Source organism: Thamnophis elegans, chromosome 1 (assembly GCF_009769535.1).
Source record: "Thamnophis elegans isolate rThaEle1 chromosome 1, rThaEle1.pri, whole genome shotgun sequence".
In the NCBI taxonomy this organism is placed as follows: Eukaryota; Metazoa; Chordata; class Lepidosauria; order Squamata; family Colubridae; genus Thamnophis; species Thamnophis elegans.
In genome coordinates this window covers 47,205,721-47,231,857 of record NC_045541.1, presented here as the reverse complement: position 1 = coordinate 47,231,857, position 26,137 = coordinate 47,205,721, and the positions used below count along the sequence as shown (strand labels likewise).

At 39.1% G+C, this 26,137-nt stretch overlaps 1 protein-coding gene and 1 long non-coding RNA gene across 2 annotated transcripts; both read left to right on the top strand.

Annotated features, from left to right (window-relative positions):
• Window positions 1-13: 13 nt before the first annotated feature.
• On the top strand, window positions 14-25,916 carry LOC116507404. Its single transcript, XR_004255200.1, has 5 exons — window positions 14-87; window positions 2,922-3,079; window positions 3,211-3,362; window positions 23,173-23,337; window positions 23,991-25,916. It is a non-coding gene; the product is annotated as an uncharacterized LOC116507404 (long non-coding RNA).
• LOC116507395 (40S ribosomal protein S27-like) lies at window positions 23-2,614 on the top strand. Its single transcript, XM_032215494.1, has one exon. The coding sequence runs from the start codon at window positions 2,007-2,009 to the stop codon at window positions 2,364-2,366; it is 360 nt and encodes a 119-aa protein (XP_032071385.1). The 5' UTR covers window positions 23-2,006; the 3' UTR covers window positions 2,367-2,614.
• Window positions 25,917-26,137: the final 221 nt, after the last annotated feature.

Below are 26,137 nucleotides of genomic sequence, written 5' to 3'. Positions count from 1 at the left end.
TTAACTGGCTGTCAAAAAAAAAAAAGAAGGAACTGAGAGGGGTGGGGAGGAACCACTGTCTCTCCTGAAGTGCAAGCTGGGAGCGTAGTAAGAATTTTGCTTATACATATGTAAATACTTGTGATTATCTCAACTATGCTTTCTTTAGGAGCATGAAGCCAACTTTCCGTAGGAATCCTATCCTTGCCAGACCCCAAAGGAACGGAATAAAAAAGACATGCAGCCAAATAAATAGATGCTTAGTAAATTAAATGCTGCACTTTTTTTAGATCCTGCATGCTTTAAGCATGACTGTGTCTATAAATATTATATAGAAGCATTATGGACTTAGCGCAGATTTAAATTTTATTTACTAAATCAAAATTTGATAGAGTATGCTGGACCTTCCAGTAAAAAGGGAGAGTAAACATTAGGGCTGCGCACAGCATAGATTGCAAAGATTTCGGTTCTTTCATTATACAAATATTTGTAAATAGTTTGTAGGATTAATAGTTTCTCTCTAAACAGCATTGTCCATGAGGTATTTTGTAGCACAAAAAACTGTGGAAAATATGTAAAAGAAGAGAAGAAATGTGGGTCTGTAATCCTTTGTTCACAATGTAAATTGGAGTGGCATTACTACTTGGTCTTTTTTTTCCCCCAGAATAAAAAGGGAGGAGAATCCTTTGGAAATGACAAAGGCAGCCATTCAGCTTGTGGTAGCTGATAAAACAAAAGAAAATATTGACCTTTCACTCCTCCTGGGTCTTCAGACTGGCTGGCTGTTTTTGTGTAAAACAAGGACAACATCTTCTAGTCTTCAACTTGGATTTTGCAGCCATGCTCCACATTCTTGTCCCTAGGAATGTTTCCTCAAAGAAAGGCCTTAAGCTAAAGTCACACTAAATCTGTGCTTATTTCCAGAAGCTGGCCTTTTCAAGTGAAGTCTTAGATCACTGGAAGAGGAACATGACAGAAGCGCTACTGTGTACACTAATATCTTTTCTGTGCTGAGAATGTAAACATGGAGAAACTTCAGAGTAGGGAAAACTCCAAGCAGGTTTATGAGAGAAAAAAAAATGAAGAACTACAGATTCAACAAGCAAAATGATAAAGAGGCTTAAATATGAATTTAGATATTGATGTTCCTAGAGAATTGGTTTCAAAATTATGACTTGGATTCTTGGGGTTCTCTGAGTTTCATTATCCCTGCAGGGGTTTCTTTCTCAAACCCCAAGACCCCAACCATTTAATTCTGAGCTACATATATTTTCTACTTTTGAAGTCCTAGTTTCCATACATCTCCAAATTATACTTTCTAACTATGCTTTAAGAAACAAGACATTTTGCTTTGCAGTAGATACCCAAGAGAACAAACACAAGATAATTTCAACCTCTAAGTCAGGGGTGTCCAATCTTGACAACTTGAAGATCTGTGGACTTCAAGTCCCAGAATTCCCCAGCCAGACATGCTGGTTGGGGAATGTTGACAGTTGAAGTTCGCAAGTCTTAAGCCTTCATGTTCAGTTAAATATAATTTGTTGAAGCAGCCCTGATACATCTGTAATATCTTTGGATTGTGTACTATAAATGTGTACCAGGTGGAGGGTAGCCTAGATGTATCCAATGACTAAGTATGCCTGATCATACTATCTATCGTGGTCCCGTTCTCCCATACATGATGTATTTATTTAATATATCAAATCTAGAAAATGGTTATCTTATTCACTGACTGTAGTGAGTAAGTAACTGTAGTAACAGTTTTCTTTGATTATTTGTAAACAGAATGGGATGGCATTTTCAAGAAAATTAGTTTATCAGGACATCACATTCCTCAGAAATCAATGTTATGCTTGAACATAAAATTTGATTTTAAAAATCATTGGTCATTTTAGGAAACAAGGTAGTATGTTCACATGATGGCAGATCTCATCCAAGTTACTTAAGTTTGATTTCAGGGAAACATGAAAGGAAATTCAAGAAGAATCTTTGTGAAGGTGTTTGGATTAAGAAACTGATTGTGCCTCATGGAGCAAATAGACAAATTAAACAACATTTTTCCAGCGCAAGCTGCATTGGGGATGTATTCAAACGAGTCCCTTCAATTTGGCCATCTTCCGGTCTGCAGCTGCCTCCATGTGAAGATGGCACTCACAAAGGACCTCCTGCACTCCTCCCCCGAAGAGGAGAAGCGGAAGCACAAGAAGAAGCACCTGGTGCAGAGCCCCAAGTCATACTTCATGGACATCAAGTGCCTGGGTTGCTACAAAATCACCACAGTTTTCAGTCATACCCAGACAGTTGTGTTGTGTATCGGCTGCTCGACTGTGCTGTGCCAGCCCACTGGTGGAAAGATGAGGTTAACAGAAGGATGTTCTTTCTGGTGAAAGCAACATTAAACAGTGGACACTTGCCACGGGATGGGTTTGGGACTATGGGCACAGTTGTCGGTTGTGACCCGGGGTGTTTCTCCGGGGCACCGATGGAAGTATATTATGGAATGGAGTTGTGGGGGGGGGATATGTAGAGTTACTTTTGAGGGGTTCCTTCCCCTTGTGGCTTTGGCACTGTCCTTGTAGCCTTACCTATTTCATTCAATAAACTTTGGAAGTGTGTGTGTGTGTGTGTGTGTGTGTGTGTGTGTGTGTGTGTGTATATGTATATGTATGTATGTATGCATGCATGCATGTATATGTGTGTATGTATGTATATATATGTATATATATGTGTGTGTATATATGTATGTATGTATATGTGTATGTATATACATATATGTATATATATGTATGTGTGCGTGTGTGTATATGTGTATGTATATACATATATGTATATATATATATGTATGTGTGCGTGTGTGTGTATATATACATACATACGTACATACATACATACATACATACATACATACATACATAAAATGGCCTTCCATTTTTTCTCCTTAGTAAAGGAAAATGCTTTGACATGTGGAAACAGTCAGGAGCAGCTATCAAAGCAGCTGCACTACCTGGAAAAAAGGCATGGCTATTTTAATCATCCAACGAGACATTTACATGTTCCTATGCATTGTGAAGTACTGCATCTGAAGAATATTTACAGCCTTGTAAGTAATCTTCTACACATATTGTATATTAAAGATCTTTTCCAAATATATAAATTATTTGTAGTAAAATAATGAACTGTACATAATTTTTAAGCTCTTTTTGCGGCCCTACAATCCTTTGTTTTATCAAGGTGAAGTTGGGGCAACTGAACGTAGCTGAGTGTTTACCGGCCAGATACCCTTCCTGACACCTTTGCGCTATTTTCAGTGGATATTTTCTCTTTGCACCCTGAGAAACATTTGTCACTGCCTAGGATTGAACTCTCAACCTCCTGCATGTAAAGTGAGTATCTTCACCTCTAGGTCATGTCGCTCAATAAACTGTATATAAAGGACATATAAATGTCCTTTTATAATTCATTAGGTTTGCTCAATGAGGGACTATGGATCTATGTCTTGGTTCTGTGCAATGAAACATTTTCAAAATCAAATCTGCCATAAAAGTGATAAGTAATCCTAAAGGTATAAATAGATTTACAATTATCCCACTACTTTAGCTCTCAATCCAGTCATCAGAGTTATGAACTCCACTGAACTGAAACATTATTGCTCTGTGCACATTCAGGCTCCTTGACTTGTAAAATAAAGTAAAATAAGAGATTTCATTCTTCTAACAAAAACCCATCTCTAATCAGTCAGTTAACTACAAGTGTAAGGAGTACATTTCCGACCGTATTTAAAGGAAATGTAAGAACGTCTTCACAAAATGTATTACCCTGAACTTTTGTTCTAGGTTAATTCTAATGCAGAATTTCGCTTTACTCATCTAGTATCTCACTGCAAGTTGGTTTCCAAAGAACAATATTTACTCTGCTGAAAAAGGGGAAAAGGTATCTATGATAAGACAAACCAACAAAAGAGAAACAAGACAAAGTACATGTCTATGGCACGCATGCATTTTTGTCTAGCAAATGTACTTGAAATAGCCAATATAAATAAAATTTGTATCACATGTTTAACTTACAAGTCCTAAGGATTAGGACCTAGGAAGTAGTAGAAACTCAGAGGAGTATGTAAAATATTCCTCTGATAGATTACTCTTATTTATTTTTTATGCTATCATTGCAAATTGTGCCCCAACCAATAGCATCATAAGAGATGTGTGTATCTTGGGGGGGGGGGTAATTTCAAACAAAACAGTTTAGGATCCTGTTAAAAAATATTGGGCTCATCATGACATTCTAGTGAGTCACCACAACCAGAACTACCTCTTCCCCTTCTACACAATGAATTAATCAAGCATTTAACTTGAGAAAACTTTCCACTGCATGACACACATATCATTTAGCAGGAATCACAATCTATTGGGGTGGTGGAGCCTTTACACAATTGTTTAAATGAGGGCTGTCCACTCTCATAATTGTGAGGAGAGGACCTGAGGACTGCTAAAAGATGGAATAGATTTTGTGCAAAAAAATATGTTTTTTTGCCTTTTAACAGTGTTGTGTGTTTTAGGGCTTCCTCTTCAGTTTGAATACTTCTCATCACAAAATATCTGTGCAATATGCTTTCAACAGTCTCAGTCAGAAGTGCCTCTCATGGCCACAAAATGACTTGGGCAGTGCATGTGTCACATTGTAAAGTCTTGTACATTATGAGAAGATATTTTCCCTGTATTGTTTGCATTGCATGGATCATTCTCTTTGGCCTGTTTAACATTCTGAGGAAATATAGCAGGGGTGGGTTTCAACTGGTTCGCGGCGGTCCCTGCGAACCAGTTGGTCGCCGAACCCGGAAGTAAGTAACTTCCGGGAACGGCGAAGGGCACGCCCGCCCGCCCGCGGTCCTTACCCGGTTTTGATGAGTTCTGTGCTTCCACGCATGCACAGGACGCATACAGCGCCTGCGCAATCGTCCAGGAGCAGCTGGAGTGTCGTGCAGATGCTAGTATGCATGCGCGCACCGCGCGCGTGCATGAGGACGCCACCAGCCCCGTTCCAACCGAACCGCTTGGAACGGGGCGAGAAACCCACCCCTGAAATATAGGGATGTTTATCACTATTCCCAGAAGTCAATAGATCAATAACTATATACTGGCAGACTGTTCTATCTCTTCTGAGGGAAAAAGACACAACCATAACATATCCTCACCCCATTTCCTCCTCTTCTGTAGAAGCTTTGGGCATAGCCTCTAACAACAGAGGTCTTTCCCTGGTCAGTTGAAGCTGCTGCTACACAAACACCACCACCCCATATTTTTCTTGAAAAGGGAATGGTGATAACTGAAAAAAAGGATGAGTTACTGTCAAGTAGCAAAAGATAGGGTGGCTATATCTTTCCTCCTCATTAAGCAAATATGTGAAGATGTCCACACTTCAGCCTTTGTCTCCAGCCAGTTTGTAAAAGAAGAATGAAGTTGGCTGACATATTTTAAGTTCCTTCTTTGAGAGGGAGGGAGAGAGGGGGGAGGGAAGGGGGAGAAGGAGGGAGGGAAGGGGAGGGAGGGAAAGAGAGAGGGAGGAGGGAGGGAAGGGGAGGGAGGGAGAGAGGGATAGAGGAGGAGGGAAGGAGAGGGAGGGAAGGGAGGGAGGGAGAGAGGGGGAGGGAAGGGGGACAGGGAGGGAAAGAGAGAGGGAGGGAGAGAGGGAGATTTGTTTTCTGATAAATTTACTTAAACTCTTAAAGAAAAGAGGTAAAAAATGCAATAAATACATACATGAATAACCCTGCAATATAGAAAAGAAATACTGTAGAAACCAGTCGAGAGAAACTATCCTTACAAATGCCATTAATGTCAACCAAGTATGTTGGATATATAACAGCCAAAATAGCTCCATCTTACTCTATAGTTCTGTGAACTGATACCACAAAGAATTGTGGACTGCCTTATATGTACCGTATAACTTCCACTACATGTAAATTTCCATCAAGTAAGTTATTTTCCCTTGTAAACAAGTAGCAGTCAGTCACGGAGCATATAAAACCAGCTTGCATTTACATCCATTTTCATTCAGCAAAAGCTTGTGCTGGAAAAGCAATTCTCAAGCATCTGCCCTTGTTTTCATCTACATATGGTTATTTACACAATTGCTTAGTTCAATGCAAGGGAAAGGACCATTTTTAAAATCATTAAAGGAACAAGTATTGCTGAGTAATACGCAAAGTATCCAAAGAGTATCAAGCTAGAACTGAGGGAGAGTTAAGAATATAGATGTGTGTGATTGTGGGCTTTGAGGATGAAATAGCATAGAAGTAAACAGCACACTTGTTTGCAAAGGCTGATCAGGTACAAACATGGAAGTCAATGTGAAGAAGAATCCTTAGCATTAACTAATATTAGTAAGTACTAATTGGTAAAATTGGTGGCAAAAGTTGGGTCCTATCAGTGTATTTCTAGGAATCCTGCTGCCTAAAAAGACTATGAAAATATATAATTTTGGGAGATCTGAATGGCTCATCCCTTGAAGAATAGCAGAATAAAAGAGTTGGAAGGGGCCTTAGAGGTCTTCTAGTCCCACCCCTCTACCAGGGGTCTATAACCTTAAACACTCAAAGAGAAATTTGGACCGATTTCTCTTTTTCCTAATTCTGCCTAGGACTGTGTTGGCTTCTTTGGCAGCTGCAGGTTAATATTTAAGTGATTCTCCACTAGGACTCCAAGCTCTCTCTCACAATTACTACTATTGATCCAAGTACCACCTATTCTATCACCTATGCATTTTTCTTGTAGAACCTTACTCCCCCCATCACTGAATTTCTTTTTGTTAGATAGGGCCCTGTCAAGATCCTTCTGTATCTTGAGCCTATTTTCTGGAGGATTGGCTACTCCTGCCAGTTTGATGTCATCTGCAAATTTGGAGATGTTTAGGTAGCTAATAAAGACCTAGCTATTTCCTCAGGGTTTGGAGACAGGATGACAGTTGAGCCTCTGGACATTTTTTTTATTTTGTTTATATATTTTAACTGTTTACAAGTTTGTCTTCAGGCCACACACAATTTCTATTTTTTATTATTATTTTTCTTACATTTTAATTGTAAGCTTTCCAGGATTGGGAGCTGAGGTTATCCAAATTGTATGTATGTATACATAAATAAAGGCTTCAATAAATCAGAACATTTATCCTTGTTGCTAAATCTCCCTGCCATCCTAAGATTTCCTACATATTTATGTTCCTACTGTAATAGGCAAAGTGGGAAGGCTTTCTAAGCCAGGAGAACGGTTGGAGGCTTTGACTGTCTTAATTACAGTATTATCCATATACCTCCACTATATCTCTCATAAAATATGAGTGGATGTTGGACAGAAAGTAAGAAATATTCAAAGTTAGCTGACTGCCCTTAGGTTATTTTAAGTGTAATGCATATAGCATAAATTTAGTTGATATACCACAGATCAATGGTGGGTTGCAGAAGGTACACTCCGGTACGGGTGTACTGGAGCCTGTCCAGAGCACCAGGTACCGTTCCGGTACGGTGGTCCAGAGGGCCCCCTGCCCACCTGAGCTCCTTACCTGTCCTTTAAGCCTTTGGCACTTCCACACACGTGCATCGTGCATACGGCACCTGCACAACACTTCACCGAGCAGCTTGGGCGTCGCGGAGGCATTGCAAGCAGGTACAATGCACACATGCGCTGCGCGCGTTTACATGGGCAACGCCATAACAGTTGGAACGGGATCTGGAACTCATCACTGCCACAGATACAGCATAGTCCCAAATGTATTGGTTTGCAAGTAAATATTTACAAAATTTTAACAACTGGCATGGCTAATGCTGGGTATCCAATCCAATTTATTCATCTGCCATAGTACAAACTTTTCTAATGCTGCTTCTTACCAAATGAGTTAGTCAACAGGATTTTACAACTTATTATTTTGAAAATAATAGCCTCAGTACAACTGCAAGTAACCAGGTTGATCAAGGGCTATCTTAATATAAGTCCTAGGTACAGAGCTTCAATCTAATGAGAAACAATCTTCTATGTGGTATAATACAGGTAGTCCTCGACTTACAACAGTTCGAAAGTACAACGGCAGTGAAAAAGTGATGTATGAACATTTTTTGCACTAATGACTGTTGCAGCATCCCCATGATCATGTGAATAGAATTCAGATGCTTGGCAACTAATTCATATTTATGACAGTTGCAGGGGCCATGTGATCCCCTTTTGCGGTCTTCTGACAAGCAAAGTCAATGGGGAAACCAGTTCACTTAACAAAAACGTGTTACGAATTTAACAAGTGCAGTGATTCACTTAACAAATGTGTTAAGAAAAGTCATAAAATGGGACAGCAGTCACTTAACAAATTTCTCACTTAACAACACATTTTGGGCTCAGTTGTGGTCATATGTTGAGGACTACCTGGATATAGCTGGATGGCATTGACTGCAGCCAAAATGTTTGCAATTAAATGTTGCTAAACACACAGAAATGAATGTACCATTCAGGTATAATGTTCATGCTGGTCCAATGTCCATTATAGCTCTTTTTCTTAAGTACTTCCAATGTAATGAGTAGTGAGCTCAGCATGGGCAGCACTCAAAGGTTAGATATGACTACTGGCTGAATTGATGAGACCAGTATAACTTCTGATGTATCTCAGTGAGGTACAATGTAGCCCAGTTCAAAGGTCTCACCATCAAAACTGACATTAGCCAAAGCATCAAACAAATCAAAGAAATAGTGCAAGATTGGAAGTTGAGGAGAGACTTGGCCCATAGAATCTCCAAGAGTCGGACATGATTGAATGAGTATCTTCTTCTTCTTCTTCTTCTTCTTCTTCTTCTTCTTCTTCTTCTTCTTCTTCTTCTTCTTCTTCTTCTTCTTCCTCTCCTTCCTCTCCTTCTTCTTCCTCTCCTTCTCCTCCTCCTCCTCCTCCTCCTCCTCCTCCTCCTCCTCCTCCTCCTCCTCCTCCTCCTCCTTCCTCCTCCTCCTCAGATACAGACCTGGTTGATATTATTTGAAAATTCCATTGAGTTTCACTGATGTGAAAATAAAACAGAGAAGGAAAACCTCCCTTGATTCAAGCTCAGTTCCTGGTGATCATGTTTATGCAGGTTATTGGAAGCATGACAGGAATAATTCTGGGATTCATCAAAACTTTCTAGTCTAAACAAAACTCCTGGAATTCTCAGGGGATGCCCAGTTCTGTCCTAAACAGGACTGATTCCAGCTTAGCTTTCAAAATCCACAGACTATCACCTGTTGTGGTGAAGTGAAAATAGATAGTAAACTGATGCTGCCAGGGAGGAGATCTAGTATGCCAGCTACATGTAGAGCTCATAAGCAGCGGGAATTAATCTTGTGAATAATCTGACTCTTGATAACACTTGGGTGACAGTTGGGAAAGATATGAAAGTGAATGAAAGCTGAGAACATAGATATTCTACTTGGGATGTGCCTGAGGCTTCCGTCTAGCAGAATAATAGAGTTTGAAGGGACCTTGAAGGTCTTCACATCTCTGTTCAAGCAGGAGCCCCTATACCCTATACCAGTGACAGCGAACTTTTTGGCACCAAGTGCCGAAAAGGGAGAACGTGTGCACGCACGCGCGCACACACGCACACACACACACACACACACATGCTTCATGCACTCATCTGGGCCACAACCTGGAAGAGGAGCTGCCCAGGGGGTATGCACGTGCCGGAAAATGAACTTCTGGTTTCTGGCGGGCATATGCATACCGGTCAGCTAATCTTTTCAATTACTGGTGTGCATGTGCATGCGACAACCAGCTGGCCGGATTGCATTCTCACACCAGAAAATGGAAGACCAACTCTTCCAGTTTCTGGCATTGCTGCATGCACGAGGGCCAGCTGATCATTGCGCATTCATGCACGCCAGAAACCCAGATGAAGAAGAGGTGATGCCACTTGTGCCAGGTGACATGGCTCCATGTGTGATTTCAGACACACATTCCGTAGGTTTGCCATCTTGGCCCTATACTCTGGCTGTCCATACTCTTTTTAAAAGCTTCCAGTGATGGAGCATCCACAACTTCTGAAGGCAAGCTATTCCATTGGTTTATTGTTCTTGTCAGAAAATTTCTTCTTAGTTCTAAGCTGCTTCTCTTCTTGGTCAGTTTCCACCTATTCCTTTTTGCCTTGTCTTTTAGTGCTTTAGGGTGGTTGTTGTTGTTGTTGTTGTTGTTTTTGCACTCATGTCAGAAGCACCAAGACACTTCTAGGTTGAAAGGATTATCTGGTGACATCACCATTGACCTGGGGATGCTCAGTTGGGGGCTCCTGCCATATCCTTGGCAAGAACTGGAATGAATGATGAGAGATCAACCCTGCCCCACAGCAGCTCTCAAGTTTTGAACATAGGCTTGCTAACTTCCTGCCCAACGTTCCAACCACTTGAGCTTCTGGAAAATTGACCCCTCTTCTTTGTACATCAGCAATCCAGCTGATGATAGGTAAATTGCTGCATTTTTGTGATCTGTGGTACAATGTATATAATGTGGCACTTGAAAGGGAAAAAGCTTTTCCTCAAACAAAAACACTTTAAAGTGTCCCCTTTGTCCATCACAAATACACTTCATTGTGCTTCTCCGATCAAACATTGAGAGCAATCAAGGTAGTTTATACAAAATAAGGAATTTACTTTACCCTGACAAATTAATGCTTGATATCTTTCTGACTATATAAAATACATGCAGATAATATGAATTAGGCTGGGAGCTATCTGACATCCTAGAGAAATAACTTTATAGTGACAAAGAGAAAAGGGGAGATTTTGCCTCTGTTCTGTCTAAACTGATCCAATGGGAGTTCTGTTAAAAAATGAAATTCACAAAATTATCATTTTCTGCCTTTGCCATCTTGGGGAAGGAAGATTAATTTCCAAAATTACATTGTTTTTAAATAAAAAAAGAGCAACCAAAAATAGAAATAGTCAGTTCTGTTTAGGAAGAAGGAAGTTTCTCTCTGCTGTGTTTCAGTGATGTTGAATTTTTGTTAAATAATAAAATATTGAAATGGGACAAAACGATGAGAAAAAGATGGTAAATCCCTTCCCTGTAAAAAGGCTGGTACAATTATCAGTCCACTGTAAAGATAAGGGAATTTTAGACTTTATCATGGGAAAACCTGTCTTCTAACATGATATGAATCACTTTGCTACTCACTCCTTAATTCAAAATTGAATTGATATGCATAGTAACCCTGTAATCTATCGGAAAATGTATGTTATGTGAGATTTTGGTATTAATGTAGATAGAAGTGTGTGTCCAAATTATTTTTATTATCCAAATCATTATTAATTTGCCAGATTTTGGCAAAGTCACTTACTATCTTCCTATACCAAGGCATATTATGGTTGTAGCTGTGATAGTGTGTACATAAAAAAAGGTTGAGTTAAATAATACTCAAGATTTACCCAAGAAATCCTCCTTGGTTCAATGATACTCGTTTTATTGTATGCAATAAAAGGTTGCGCCAGTTTGTTGCAGAAATTGTTTATACTATTTTCTTTCATTTTCTAATCCCCCTGGATATCCTGAAAACACATAATAGCAATAGCAATAGCAATAGCAATAGCAATAGCAGATTTTTATATACCGCTTCATAGGGCTTTCAGCCCTCTCTAAGCGGTTTACAGAGTCAGCATATTGCCCCCAACAACAATCCGGGTCCTCATTTTACCCACCTCGGAAGGATGGAAGGCTGAGTCAACCCTGAGCCGGTGAGATTTGAACCGCTGAACTGCTGATCTAGCAGTCAGCCTGCAGTGCTGCATTTAACCACTGCGCCACCTTGGCTGAATTTAAGAATTACTTTTCTCCAACTACTAGTTCCAAAGATTTTATCAAATAAGTAAAATTAATTTGTGTGTCTATGAAATAGAAAATGGGTGTTATAGTTTGAATAAATGTAGTGTGGTGTTAAGAAATAACATCTTCATTATTATTTTTATTTATATATTTATATTGTGTCATTTTTTTTTAACGAATGGGTGCTGAAAAGTGGATGCAAGCTGCAGGGTTATTGTCTAAATATTTTTTCTGCTGCAGACCTTGAACATTTTCCCCTGAACTCTTAAAAAATGATATTTTTTGTACTCTTGACAGAACTGAAGTGCGCTGCATAGTTTACCAGTTATCTGAGCTTAGAAAGGCAACTTCATACCATGTAATAAACTCCTCAGAAATATTAGAAGCATCAAAAGAAAGCTGCAATTCAAAGCAAGAAACACAGGGCTTATTATATTAGTTGCAATAAAGTTTCCAGATTGGCAACATTCTTAACTATTTTTATCTCTTTTGCAGTAAACAGAGTTTAGAAGCTAAAGCTGGATAGAATAGTTTATCACCTAGTTTTACAAAAGTCATGCTTTGAATGTCGGGAAGAAGAGAAATGATTGTCATAGCAGGCCCAGATGATCATCAGATTATGGACATTAGGGTATTTTACTTCTTTTGTGTGTTTGGGGAATTAAAGGGTAAATGTCCCAAAGGTGCTTTTTCAAGAGGCAACTGGTTTTTCTGGTTTTTCTTTGAAGACACTTCGCATCTCATCCAAGAAGCTCCTTCAGAAGAGCAGAAGGAGCTTCTTGGATGAGAAGCAAAACAATGTCTTCAAAGAAAAACCCAAAAGTCCAGTTGCCTCTTGAAAAAGCACCTTTGGGACAACCAAGACCTGGATGACTGAGAATCTCCATAGGCATTTAGAGGGTAAAAGAATCACCTTAAACCTCACAGAACCTTGAACACCACTCCCATGGAGTCTGGCCCTGCCCACTTGTTGAAGAAAACCTTTGTTGTGCCTTCTCCTTCTCCCCAAGTTTGCTGTAGCCATAAAAGTTGCATACCTGTCAGGGGTGGGTTCCGGCAGGCACTACTGCCAGTTTGCTCATCTGAGCGCTGCGAGTGCATGCACAGTGTAATTAAAATTGTTCTGAGCATGTGCAGAACTGAAAAACAAAATGCCCCCGCCGCTGCTGCCCAGGGTACCAGTTTGGGAGTGTAGCAGGTCTGGTTCACTGCCAGTTCCAGCAAACCAGACCACCAAACCACTACCGTTTGCCTGAACCAGTCCGAACTGGTAGAAACCCACCACTGGTACCTGTGTAATACAGCACCCCATCCCTTCATAATTCCTTATCTTGTGGATTGCAGTAGCATATGCAGGTAAACTATCATGCTTATCAGGGTGGACAATCTTAAGCTGAATAAAGAAAAGGCAGAGAAAGTGATTTATTTACCTATTTATTTATTTAGCACATGTCTCTCTCCTCAGTTCAAATGATTCTTGGAAGCTTACCTAGAATTTAAATGGGAGAACAATAAAAGGAACCATCAGCCAAACCCCACTATCAATAAAATGAAGAATGGCATTGCAGTCTAAAGTTAGGAGAAAGCCCCTCTGAAGCAATTCTGTTTTCAACAATTTACAGAAAATCATCAAGGAGGGGGCCAGCCTGATTTCCATGGGAGTCCTCAAACAAAGGAATTGCTTGCTGTGCATACGCTCATCTTGTTCCAATTGATTCACTGAATAGGGTTTTGTCTGCTTGTTTGTTTTTATCTTGGATTACATTCAGTGTTGTGCAATTTTCCTCTTAACCTTATCTTGATTCTTCTGTCATCACTGCTCATTGCAAGAAAACATGTAATTATCCCCATCCCATGGATTCTTGTTTTCAGAATAACCTAAATTCCATGACCTAGATGACCGCCCCCACCTCTCTCCTGACAGGAGACAGCCTAATCTTTTATGGTGTAATTAATATTTTCCTCAATTAGATTATATACAGATGTACCACCTACTTGAAATCACTGCAGAGATTTCATCATCTGCTTATTGAAGATGGGGAATAAGCCTGGGAGAAAATAGCAACCAAATAGATGGCCAGGTTCAATCTGGTGGTACTGTAGCTGCAACTAACGATTGCATTATTGACTTTTCTCCTTTCTGCTCAGACTGAAAATTATTGAAGAAGTAAAAGGGATAACAACAATGGACCATAGAAGCCTAAGGTCCTCTTTTAATGCCAGATCATTTGTTAATAAAGCATCTACTATCCAAGATTTAATCCTGGATAAACGTACTTACCAGGGGTGGGTGCCAGCAGGCACGACTGCCTGTTCACTGCGTGCACATGCACAGTGCCATTAAAATTGTTCTGTGCATGCGCAGAACTGAAAAACAAGATGACGGCACCTATAGAGCCGTCTAGGGAACTGGTTCAGGGGTGTGGCAGGCCTGGGTCACTGCCAGTTCCAGTGACCCAGGCCACCAAACTACTACCGGTTCAGCTGAACCGGGCCGAACCCACCACTGGTACTGACCATATAGAGCCATGGTGGCACAGTAGTTAGAATGCAATATTGCAGGCTGTGTAATTCTGCCAATTGTCAGTAGTTCGATCCTGATCAGCTGAATGTGGACTCAGCCTTCCATCCTTCTGTGGTCAGTAAAGTGAAGACCCAGATTGTTGAGGACAATATGCTCTGTATATTGAGGAGTGCTGTAAAACACTATGAAGCAGTATATAAGTCTAAGTGCTGCTGCTATTATTATTATTATTATTATTATTATTATTATTATTATTATTATACAATTGTATCACAGCGGCCAGTTGTTTCGCCGGATTTGGCATTGGTTACTAGTCGGGCCCCACCCAGGGGCCTAGGACGTCGTAACGTATTTTCGTAATATGCGTGCAGATCCAAGCAGTGCGGCTTTTTGCATTTGACTGATGGTGATTTTGTCAATTTTTAACTGTTTTAAATGTAATTCCAGTGCTTTTGGAATAGCACCCAGTGTGCCAATTACCACTGGAATTACCACTGCTGGTTTGTGCCATAGTCGTTGAATTTCGATTTTTAAGTCCTGGTATCTTGCGATTTTTTCATGTTCCTTCTCGGCGACCCTGCTATCACCTGGTATTGCGATGTCTATGATTGTGACCTTATTTTTCTCAACCAGTGTGATGTCTGGTGTATTATGCGCCAGTATTTTGTCGGTTTGTATACGGAAATCCCACAAGATCTTGACCATCTGATTTTCGGTGACTTTTTCAGGCTGATGTTCCCACCAGTTTGTTGCTGTTTTAATATTATAATTTTTGCACAAATTCCAATGGATCATTTGTGCTACTGAATTGTGCCGCAATTTATAATCAGTCTGCGTGATTTTTTTACAGCAGCTGAGTATGTGATCAACAGTTTCATCAGCTTCTTTGCAAAGTCTGCATTTGGCATCATCAGAGGATTTTTCGATTTTGGCCTTAATGGCATTTGTGCGGATAGCTTGTTCTTGCGCAGCCAGGATTAGTGACTCTGTTTCTTTCTTTAATGTACCTGTTTTTAACCATAACCAAGTTTGTTCACTGTCCACTTTATCTTTTATTTTTTCCAGAAATTGACCATGCAGTGCTTTGTTCTGCCAACTCTCCATTCTTGATTTTATCACGTCTTTTCTGTATTCTTGTTTTGTCTGTTGGGCCTTCAGTAGATTTTTGTTCTTTACTTCGATTAATAGATGTTCTTGAGTGTCTTTTAAATAATCAGCCAGTGCATGTTTTTCTTCTTCAACTGTTTGCTTCACTTGTAATAATCCTCTGCCACCTGATTTTCGGGGCAGATATAGTCTATCAGTATCACCACGTGGATGTAAACTGTAGTATATTGTCATTAGTTTCCTGGTTTTTCGGTCCAAAAGGTCCAAATCAGCTTGTGTCCAGTTAACTATGCCAGCTGTGTATCTTATAACTGGTATTGCCCAGGTATTTATGGCCTTGATTGTATTTCCACCATTCAATTTAGATTTTAAAATTTTCCTAACTCTGTTGGTGTACTCTCGCCTGACAATAGTTTTTACTTCTCCATGCTTGATGTTATCCAACTGCAGAATGCCTAAGTATTTGTAGACTTCATTTTCTTTGCATTTAATTAGTTGGCCATTGGGCATTTCAATTCCCTCAGATGCAGTAATTTTGCCCCTTTTTATGGATACAGTGGCGCATTTTTCCATGCCAAACTGCATTGAAATATCGGTGCTGAATACTCGGACTGTATTTGTCAATGATTGGATTTCTATTTCTGACTTTCCATAGAGTTTCAAATCATCCATATATAGTAAATGCGAAATTTTTTCAGCTTTTTTGGCTGTTTGGTAGCCTAATTTCATTTTTTTAAGATTACTGATAGTGGGATCATTGCGATGATGAAGAGAAGAGGTGAAAGTGAATCACCCTGGAAAATTCCTCGCTTGATATTAACCATTCCGTAGCTCTCATTCCCTACTGCCAACTCAGTTCTCCATTGTTTCATTGCCTTTTCAGTAAAGGATGTAATATTTTTGCTAATGCCAGTTGTTTCTAAGCATTTTATGATCCAACTATGTGGCAGTGAGTCAAATGCCTTTTTGTAATCAATCCAGACCATATTCAAGTTCGTTTTTCTGTTCTTACAATTTTCTAATATCATTTTATCAATTAGAAGCTGATCTTTTGTGCCCCTGCTCCTTCTTTTGTTGCCTTTTTGCTCTACTGGCAAGATGTTGTTTGTTTCCAAATAATCCATCATGTTATCTGCAATAATGCCTGTGAGTAATTTGAAGGTTGTTGGTAAGCATGTTATTGGTCTATAGTTTTCAGGTGTTGTTCCTTTAGTTGGATCTTTCTGAATCAAGTATGTTTTTCCAGTTGTCAACCATTCATCAATTTGGCCCTTTTGTAAAATTTCATTCAGTTGCCTGGCCAATATTGCATGTAAACTGGTCAGATATTTGAGCCAGAAACCATGTAATTGGTCCTTTCCAGGTGATGTCCAATTCTTTACCTTTTTAACTCGATTTTTGATCATCTCAGTTGTTATTTCTAATACTTGCATTTGTTTGTTGCCAATGCTTTTCTCAAAGTCATGTATCCACTTTGCTTCCTTGTTGTAGTCCTTTGCATTTTCCCACAATTCTTTCCAGAATTCAACTGTGGCCTGCTTTTCTGGTTTTTCACTTTTGGTGTCACCATTCACATTAAGACTTTGATAAAAACGCCGTTGGTCTGATCGAAATTGCTGATTTTGTTTATATTGGATGATTCGTGCCTCATATCTTTCAATTTTTCTAGCTGTTGCTGTTATCTGCTGTTTTACAATCTCTACAGCTTCATTGATGTTTCTTGTATCCAATCTATATCTTCTGATTAGCCGATCTATGATTTTGTTGTTTTTAAGCCGTTGCTCATGCATGTTCTTTAAGTTACTAGCATCTGCCCTTAATTTTTTGATTTTTTGTTCTAGACGGATTTTCCACTTTGGCTTTGATGCTTTTTCTGTTGTGTGACTAGGTACTTTAATTTTAATGCCTAGTTCGTTAGTGACTATTACAGCTGCGCTGTACATTAACTGGTTTGTTTCCAAGATGGATCCCGGTTCAATTGTTGAAAACACTGCATTAACCATTTTCATGATAGGGGCCAAAATTTTCTTAGGCACAGTTTTTAGTGATGGTAAACGTTGCCTTTCCTCATTAAGCAGAAAATGCTCCATGATCTTATCCTTCAATTCTTTTTGTTTTTGAGTTAGTTCATCAGTTGGTTCAGTGATAACTGGTTCTAGTGGTGGTGATGTTATTTCCTCCCTGAGAGCTTCTTCTGGGAGTTCTACTATAGTGTCTTTAGTTGTGTCTTGAATATCAGTTATTTCCGCTTGTGATATTGTTTTTTGGGTTTTGCAATTTGCCTGAATTTCCTCATGTTCAACTTCACTAAACACTTTATTCCGTATAATAAATCGCCTTTGATCTGCTAGTCGTTGTTCACTAACATTTGAATCTGGATATTGTTGTTTCCATAATTCATACATTCGCTTTAAATGTCCTCTTTTTTCTGGCTCTGAGTTGTAGTAACAGGCCATTATGGCACGGTTTTCATCTGCACTATATTTTTGTCGTTTTGTTGGCTGGTCCACTTGTAGCCCACTTGTCGATGGATGTCCAGGGACCCCAACATCCGCCGCGGCCCTTGTTAACCCGCGCGACGACCGATGCGGTATGGAATTCTTATTCGTTTTTTTCACCATATTGTATGGGTTGGCGGGGGTTTTTTTACGGGACCAGATGCCAACCTGATCCCAACCTTCCTCCTTTCTCATCCGGGCTTGGGACCGGCAACGGCGGAGTTGTTGTTGTTGTTGTTGTTGTTGTTGTTGTTGTTGTTGTTATTATTATTATTATTATTATTATTATTATTATACAATTGTATCACAGTGGCCAGTTGTTTCGCTGGATTTGGCATTGGTTACTAGTCGGGCCCCACCCAGGGGCCTAGGACGTCATAACGTATTTTCGTAATATGCGTGCAGATCCAAGCAGTGCGGCTTTTTGCATTTGACTGATGGTGATTTTGTCAATTTTTAACTGTTTTAAATGTAATTCCAGTGCTTTTGGAATAGCACCCAGTGTGCCAATTACCACTGGAATTATCACTGCTGGTTTGTGCCATAGTCGTTAAATTTCAATTTTTAAGTCCTGGTATTTTGCAATTTTTTCATGTTCCTTCTCGGCGACCCTGCTATCACCTGGTATTGCGATGTCTATGATTGTGACCTTGTTTTTCTCAACCAGTGTGATGTCTGGTGTATTATGCGCCAGTATTTTGTCGGTTTGTATACAGAAATCCCACAAGATCTTGACCATCTGATTTTCGGTGACTTTTTCAGGCTGATGTTCCCACCAGCTTGTTGCTGTTTTAATATTATAATTTTTGCACAAATTCCAATGGATCATTTGTGCTACTGAATTGTGCCGCAATTTATAATCAGTCTGCGTGATTTTTTTACAGCAGCTGAGTATGTGTTCAACAGTTTCATCAGCTTCTTTGCAAAGTCTGCATTTGGCATCATCAGAGGATTTTTCGATTTTGGCCTTAATGGCATTTGTGCGGATAGCTTGTTCTTGCGCAGCCAGGATTAGTGACTCTGTTTCTTTCTTTAATATACCTGTTGTTAACCATAACCAAGTTTGTTCACTGTCCACTTTATCTTTTATTTTTTCCAGAAATTGGCCATGCAGTGCTTTGTTCTGCCAACTCTCCATTCTTGATTTTATCACATATTTTCTGTATTCTTGTTTCGTCTGTTGGGCCTTCAGTAGATTTTTGTTCTTTACTTCGATTAATAGATGTTCTTGACTTTCTTTTAAATAATCAGCCAGTGCATGTTTTTCTTCTTCAACTGTTTGCTTCACTTGTAATAATCCTCTGTCCCCTGATTTTCGGGGCAGATATAGTCTATCAGTATCACCACGTGGATGTAAACTGTAGTGCATTGTCATTAGTTTCCTGGTTTTTCGGTCCAAAAGCTCCAAATCAGCTTGTGTCCAGTTAACTATACCAGCTGTGTATCTTATAACTGGTATTGCCCAGGTATTTATGGCCTTGATTGTATTTCCACCATTCAATTTAGATTTCAAAATTTTCCTAACTCTGTTGGTGTACTCTCGCCTGACAATAGTTTTTACTTCTCCATGCTTGATGTTATCCAACTGCAGAATGCCTAAGTATTTGTAGGCTTCATTTTCTTTGCATTTAATTAATTGGCCATTGGGCATTTCAATTCCCTCACATGCAGTGATTTTGCCACTTTTTATGGATACAGTGGCGCATTTTTCCATGCCAAACTGCATTGAAATATCGGTGCTGAATACTCGGACTGTGTTTGTCAATGATTGGATTTCTATTTCTGACTTTCCATAAAGTTTCAAATCATCCATATATAGTAAATGCGAATTTTTTTCAGCTTCTTTGGCTGATTGGTAGCCTAATTTCATTTTTTTAAAGATTACTGATAGTGGGATCATTGCGATGATGAAGAGAAGAGGTGAAAGTGAATCACCCTGGAAAATTCCTCGCTTGATATTAACCATTCCGTAGATCTCATTCCCTACTGCCAACTCAGTTCTCCTTTGTTTCATTGCCTTTTCAGTAAAGGATGTAATATTTTTGCTAATGCCAGTTGTTTCTAAGCATTTTATGATCCAACTATGTGGCAGTGAGTCAAATGCCTTTTTGTAATCAATCCAGACCATATTCAAGTTCGCTTTTCTGTTCTTACAATTTTCTAATATCATTTTATCAATTAGAAGCTGATCTTTTGTGCCCCTGCTCCTTCTTTTGTTGCCTTTTTGCTCTACTGGCAAGATGTTGTTTGTTTCCAAATAATCCATCATGTTATCTGCAATAATGCCTGTGAGTAATCTGAAGGTTGTTGGCAAGCATGTTATTGGTCTGTAGTTTTCAGGTGTTGTTCCTTTAGTTGCATCTTTCTGAATCAAGTATGTTTTTCCAGTTGTCAACCATTCATCAATTTGGCCCTTTTGTAAAATTTCATTCAGTTGCCTGGCCAATATTGCATGTAAACTGGTCAGATATTTGAGCCAGAAACCATGTAATTGGTCCTTTCCAGGTGATGTCCAATTCTTTACCTTTTAAACTCGATTTTTGACCATCTCAGTTGTTATTTCTAATACTTGCATTTCTTTGTTGCCAATGCTTTTCTCAAAGTCATGTATCCACTTTACTTCCTTATTGTAGTCCTTTGCATTTTCCCACAATTCTTTCCAGAATTCAACTGTGGCCTGCTTTTCTGGCTTTTCACTTTTGGTGTCACCATTCACATTAAGACTTTGATAAAAACGCCGTTGGTTTGATCGAAATTGCTGATTTTGTTTATATTGGATGATTCGTGCCTCATATCTTTCAATTTTTCTAGCTGTTGCTGTTATCTGCTGTTTTACAATCTCTACAGCTTCATTGATGTTTCTTGTATCCAATCTATATCTTCTGATTAGCCGATCTATGGTTTTGTTGTTTTTAAGCCATTGCTCATGCATGTTCTTTAAGTTTCTAGCATCTGCCCTTAATTTTTTGACTTTTTGTTCTAATTGGATTTTCCACTTTGGCTTTGATGCTTTTTCTGTTGTGTGACTAGGTACTTTGATTTTAATGCCTAGTTCATTAGTGACTATTACAGGTGCGCTGTACATTAACTGGTTTGTTTCCAAGATGGATCCCGGTCCAATGATTGAAAACACTGCATTAATATAGGGGCCAAAATTTTCTTAGGCACAGTTTTTAGTGATGGTAAACGTTGCCTTTCCTCATTAAGCAGAAAATGCTTCATGATCTTATCCTTCAATTCTTTTTGTTTTTGAGTTAGTTCATCAGTTGGTTCAGTGATAACTGGTTCTAGTGGTGGTGGTGTTATTTCCTTCCCAAGAGCTTCTTCTGGGAGTTCTACTATAATGTCTTTAGTTGTGTCTTGAATATCAGTTATTTCTGCTTGTGATATTGTTTTTTTGGTTTTGCAATTTGCCTGAATTTCCTCAAGTTCAACTTCACTAAACACTTTATTCCATATAATAAATCGCCTTTGATCTGCTAGTCGTTGTTCACTAACGTTTGAATCTGGATATTGTTCTTTCCATAATTCATACATTCACTTTAAATAGCCTCTTTTTTCTGGCTCTGAGTTGTAGTAACAGGCCATTATGGCACGATTTTCATCTGCACTATATTTTTGTCGTTTTGTTGGCTGGTCCACTTGTAGCCCACTTGTCGACGGATGTCCAGGGACCCCAACATCCGCCCCTTGTTAACCCGCGCGACGACCGATGTGGTATGGAATTCTTATTCGTTTTTTTCACCATATTGTATGGGTTGGCAAGGTGTTTTTATGGGACCAGATGCCAACCTGACCCCAACCCTCCTCCTTTCTCATCCGGGCTTGGGACCGGCAATGGCGGAGTTGTTGTTGTTGTTGTTGTTGTTGTTATTATATATTACTGAGAAAGTAATTCATCCCTAGATATTTCCACTCAGTTACTTTCTGATGCAACAGGCTCAGTATGCCCAATTGTAGGAATTTCATCCCATTCATCAGAAGTTTCATCCAATAGTCCGCCAATTGGATGTCCTTGCTAATATGTCTGATTGAGTAGGAGAAGGTAGACATACTGTTGATGTACCCTTTACCCCAAGTGAGTATCTGGGATAACCTATATAGATAATCCTCAATTTATGACCACAATTGAGCCCAAAATTTCTTCTGCTAAGCAAAACATTTGTTAAGTCAATTTACCTCCTTTTACAACCTTTCTTGCCACAGTTGTAACCATCATAAATATGAACCAAATTGCCAAACATCCAAATGTTGATCCTATGACCAGGGGGACGTTACAACAGTTGTTAAGTGTGAAAAATGGTCATAGGTCACTCTTACCACTGACATATGACCATTCTGAGTCACTTAAAGTCACTTTTTAGAACCATTGTAACTTTGAATGGTCACTATATGAACTGTTGTAAGTCGAAGACTTACCTGTAGTGTGGAAGTGATCTATCCTAGACTCTTGTCTTAGAAATCAATAGCAATAGCACTTAGACTTATATACTGAATCACAGGGCTTCACAGCCTTCTCTAAGTGGTTTACAGAGTCAGCCTATTGCCCACAACATCTGGGTCCTCATTTTACCAACCTCAGAAATATGGAAGGCTGAGTCAACCTTGAGCCTGGGGAGATTTGAACTGCCAAATTGCAGGCAGTCAGCAGAAATAGCCTGCAGTATTGCATTCTAATCACTACGCCATCTCAGCTCTTACAATGTCTTTGTCCATATTGAGGTTCTCCAGACAGAAATGGTTCAGGGTTCCACATCTACTATGACACCCATGAACTTTCTCAGTGAATATTTGGTCTCAGCAAAGTTCAGGGTGGAGATTGGTTCAACTGGAGTCAGTGATCTGAAAGTGAAGTTGCTCTCTATAATGCCCTTAATATAGACAGTCATTTTCTGTTCAATGTTGCACTAATGGCTGTTGAAAAAAAGGAAAAAGATCCATTAACTTTCAGAGATAGAAGATGAATTAAAACATCTGATCCAAGTGCCTAATACAGCCAGATGGTTTCTTCAATGGACTTGGGAGATTTTCTGCCTCATTTGTCAGTGAAACTGTTGAAGCTTTGGCCAATCTATGAATGAGGGTGGTCTGGACAGGTGATGTAATTGCTCTTGAACATTTCCTTCCATCTAACAAAGCTAAATTAGCATTTTGGTTAAGGGAGTGATTAATGCCTCCTTCCTATTGTGCAAGGTGTTCCCATCCACTTCTTTTATATGCACCATTTTGTTTGTTTTTGTTTGTTAGTACGTTCAACTAATCATTTGGAACGGGAAGTTCACTTGTGTTCTTGAAAGAAAATGTTTCACACACCATCATCACCATTTACCATCATTATGAAGCTGGTCCTTAGAGGGAAACTAAATGGAACAATTCTTCTTTAAGGATGTTACAGATGTTGATTTGGACAATGTAAGTCTATGAAAATATTTAAATAACATTTCTCAATATTTATCAAAGATTAATGTGACTAGCTTTTGAGGCTAGTCATGATCTCCAGTAAAGCATTTAGTCATAATCTGGAGTAGGGCTCCTAATTAGAGGGAGACGTTTCCACCTCAATCTTTAATATGTCAAAGTATTAATATATCAAGGTATGTCTGTTCCAAAATCCTGGAGAGTTGCTGCAAATCAAAATCAAAAACTAAATTAGAGGGTCAATGATCTGACTAGAGCAGTTTTCTGTGTCTAGCTAAATTTTCAAAAGAAATTTACTCAGTTTCTGATCAATGTCATAGTATTTGTGCACTGCATTTCAGCTTCTTATACCAAGTATCCCTAAAAATATTTTTATAGGTGTAACTTTCAGGAAATATAATGAAATCTTAATTTAAGAGGCCTTTGGAAAGGAAGGGCATCCATTAAACTGAATGTCTGGCTTGTAAAAGTACTTCCCTGCATCTGGTTGCTATGGAGACAGCAGAAAGAGCAGATCATTGGGTCTGAGACAATAGGCAAGACCTGGCCAAGTTCTAAGTAGAGATCAAATGTAGGTACTGATGATGGTAATAATTTGTCTGTTTGGTTGACTCTTGGAGTTCCAAAGCATTGCTTTGTTGTTATAGATAAAAATCCCATGAATGACCTTACTCAGAGGCTTTATGTAGACATCACGCAGCATTGGGGAGAGCATTGAGGAAACCTGTTAAGCAAGAACTACAGGCTAGTAGTAGCTAGACTTCTCCCCCTCCAGCACTGCCAACACTAACCAGAATCAGCCCCAAAGGAAGAAGACAGAACTAGCACAGCACAGCTCTGTCCACTCCTAACACTCGATGAAATCCAGAAAGATGCCATGATAGAAGGCATGGAAGCCACTGAGAGGTCAGAAAAAGCAAGGCTAGACACATTTCTCTTAACCCCCTCCTGGGATAAGAAGATCCCACAAGCACAATCATTGCTGTTTCAATCCCGAATCCCAACTGAAAGGAGTTTGGATAATCTACTTCTTCCACAATCCTCTGAAGCTGCCATCTTCTCAATAATCATCAAAGTTGGGCAGAAAAACCTGGAAAACTATTGCCCAGCATGATTGGACTTTTAAGCCAAGAATGGCAGACAATACAGGAATCTGTGCTACAAGGACTACCGTTGCTTGTACACATTCCTAACTGACAGATCACCTTTAAAAAGAAATTATAACAGATTGCGTTTACATCCTTGGATGTCATTCTTAAAGCAACTGATTCATGGAAGGGGAATGGTATTTTCATGTCCAGTTTCAAGATACAAAAACAGCCAAAATGAGTCTTTTTTTTCAAAGGTTTTAATATTATATATCTATTGTCAATATATGTTCACAGAAAATGCTTCCAGTGCAAATATTTTTGTTCATAACTTTCTCTGAAAGCCACTTGCGGGAATCTCTTTAGGTTTGCTTTCATTTCTTTTCGTCAGTTTACTGTTTAATCAGTATAGTTTATTTTGAGGTAAATGTTTAACAAATTGAATCCAATACTCAGAAAACCAAATCTGGACCTATCAATTTCTGTGTAATCAAACCTTATCCTCTGCTATAGAGACACACTTGGAACATACGCATCTCAAGTGGCAGGCTTTCTATTAGATCAGTGCCTAAAGTTGGTAAGATTTCTCCCTCCTTAAATAATGTCATGGAATGAATATAAAGGAGAAGGAACACATTATCTTATACAGGCAGTCCTCACTTAACAATGGTAGCCCTGTCACTAAGCAGCATGGTTGTAAATATGATGTCATGTGATCGCACTGACTTAACGATGGCAGCTGCGACAGTACCAGTTCCTGTTGTTAGGCGGCCCCAGGAAGTTGTAGCATTCCACAGTTATATCATCACCATTAGCAATGTCCTATCATTGACTTTCTGTGAAGAAGCTAGCAAGGAAGGTTGCAAATGGCAATCACATGACTGTATTGTTCTGCAACATTGTAATTGCAAGCTGGTTGCCAAGAGCTCGAATCAAATCTCATGACCATGGAGACATTGTGATGGTTGCAATCAGAAGGATGTATCTTAATCTCCTCCTTCAGCACCATCAGAATGTCAATCAGTTGCTAAATGAGTGGTTGTTCAATGAGAATTATTTGTAGCAAACAAACACAAGCAATTAAATTTTCTTTAATGATACAATAAATTAAAAAGACAAGGATCCCAAATATCTCAAGGAAAGTCTAAACCATAGATTCTGGTCATGTCCAGAAATGCACTTCTAAAGATACTTGATTTTGGAGTTTAAATTTAAATTGCAGGCATGGTAGTTTTATTCTGCCTCTGCGCAGCAGGAGAATTTATGTTAATGATTTGAGAGACTACAGACACAGAAATGAGTTAAAACTTGGACCTTGAAATTAATGCTCTTCCACAGAAGTAATTAGAGCTTCCTGTAATTGGATCATACTTTTCACCATGAGTGTTTTCTGTTATTATATTATGTGTTATTGTACAGTGTATTCATTTTATGTATATTATAAATCATTATGTATTATTTCTAACCCACCATTCCATCCAGAGGAAATTCATAAGGGATAACAATTTCAGAAAAGCATAAATTGTTAAAACTGATTAAAACAGTTAAAATCAATTATACACAAACTCAACAGGAAAACCGTGGTTGAAGAGGTCCTGCAACATAATAATTATATGCTTCTTACATCAGGCACCAGTTACCAGCATTTTGTACCAACTACCCACAGTTTGTCTATGTGCAAAACATGCTGCAGAAGTCGAGGTGGG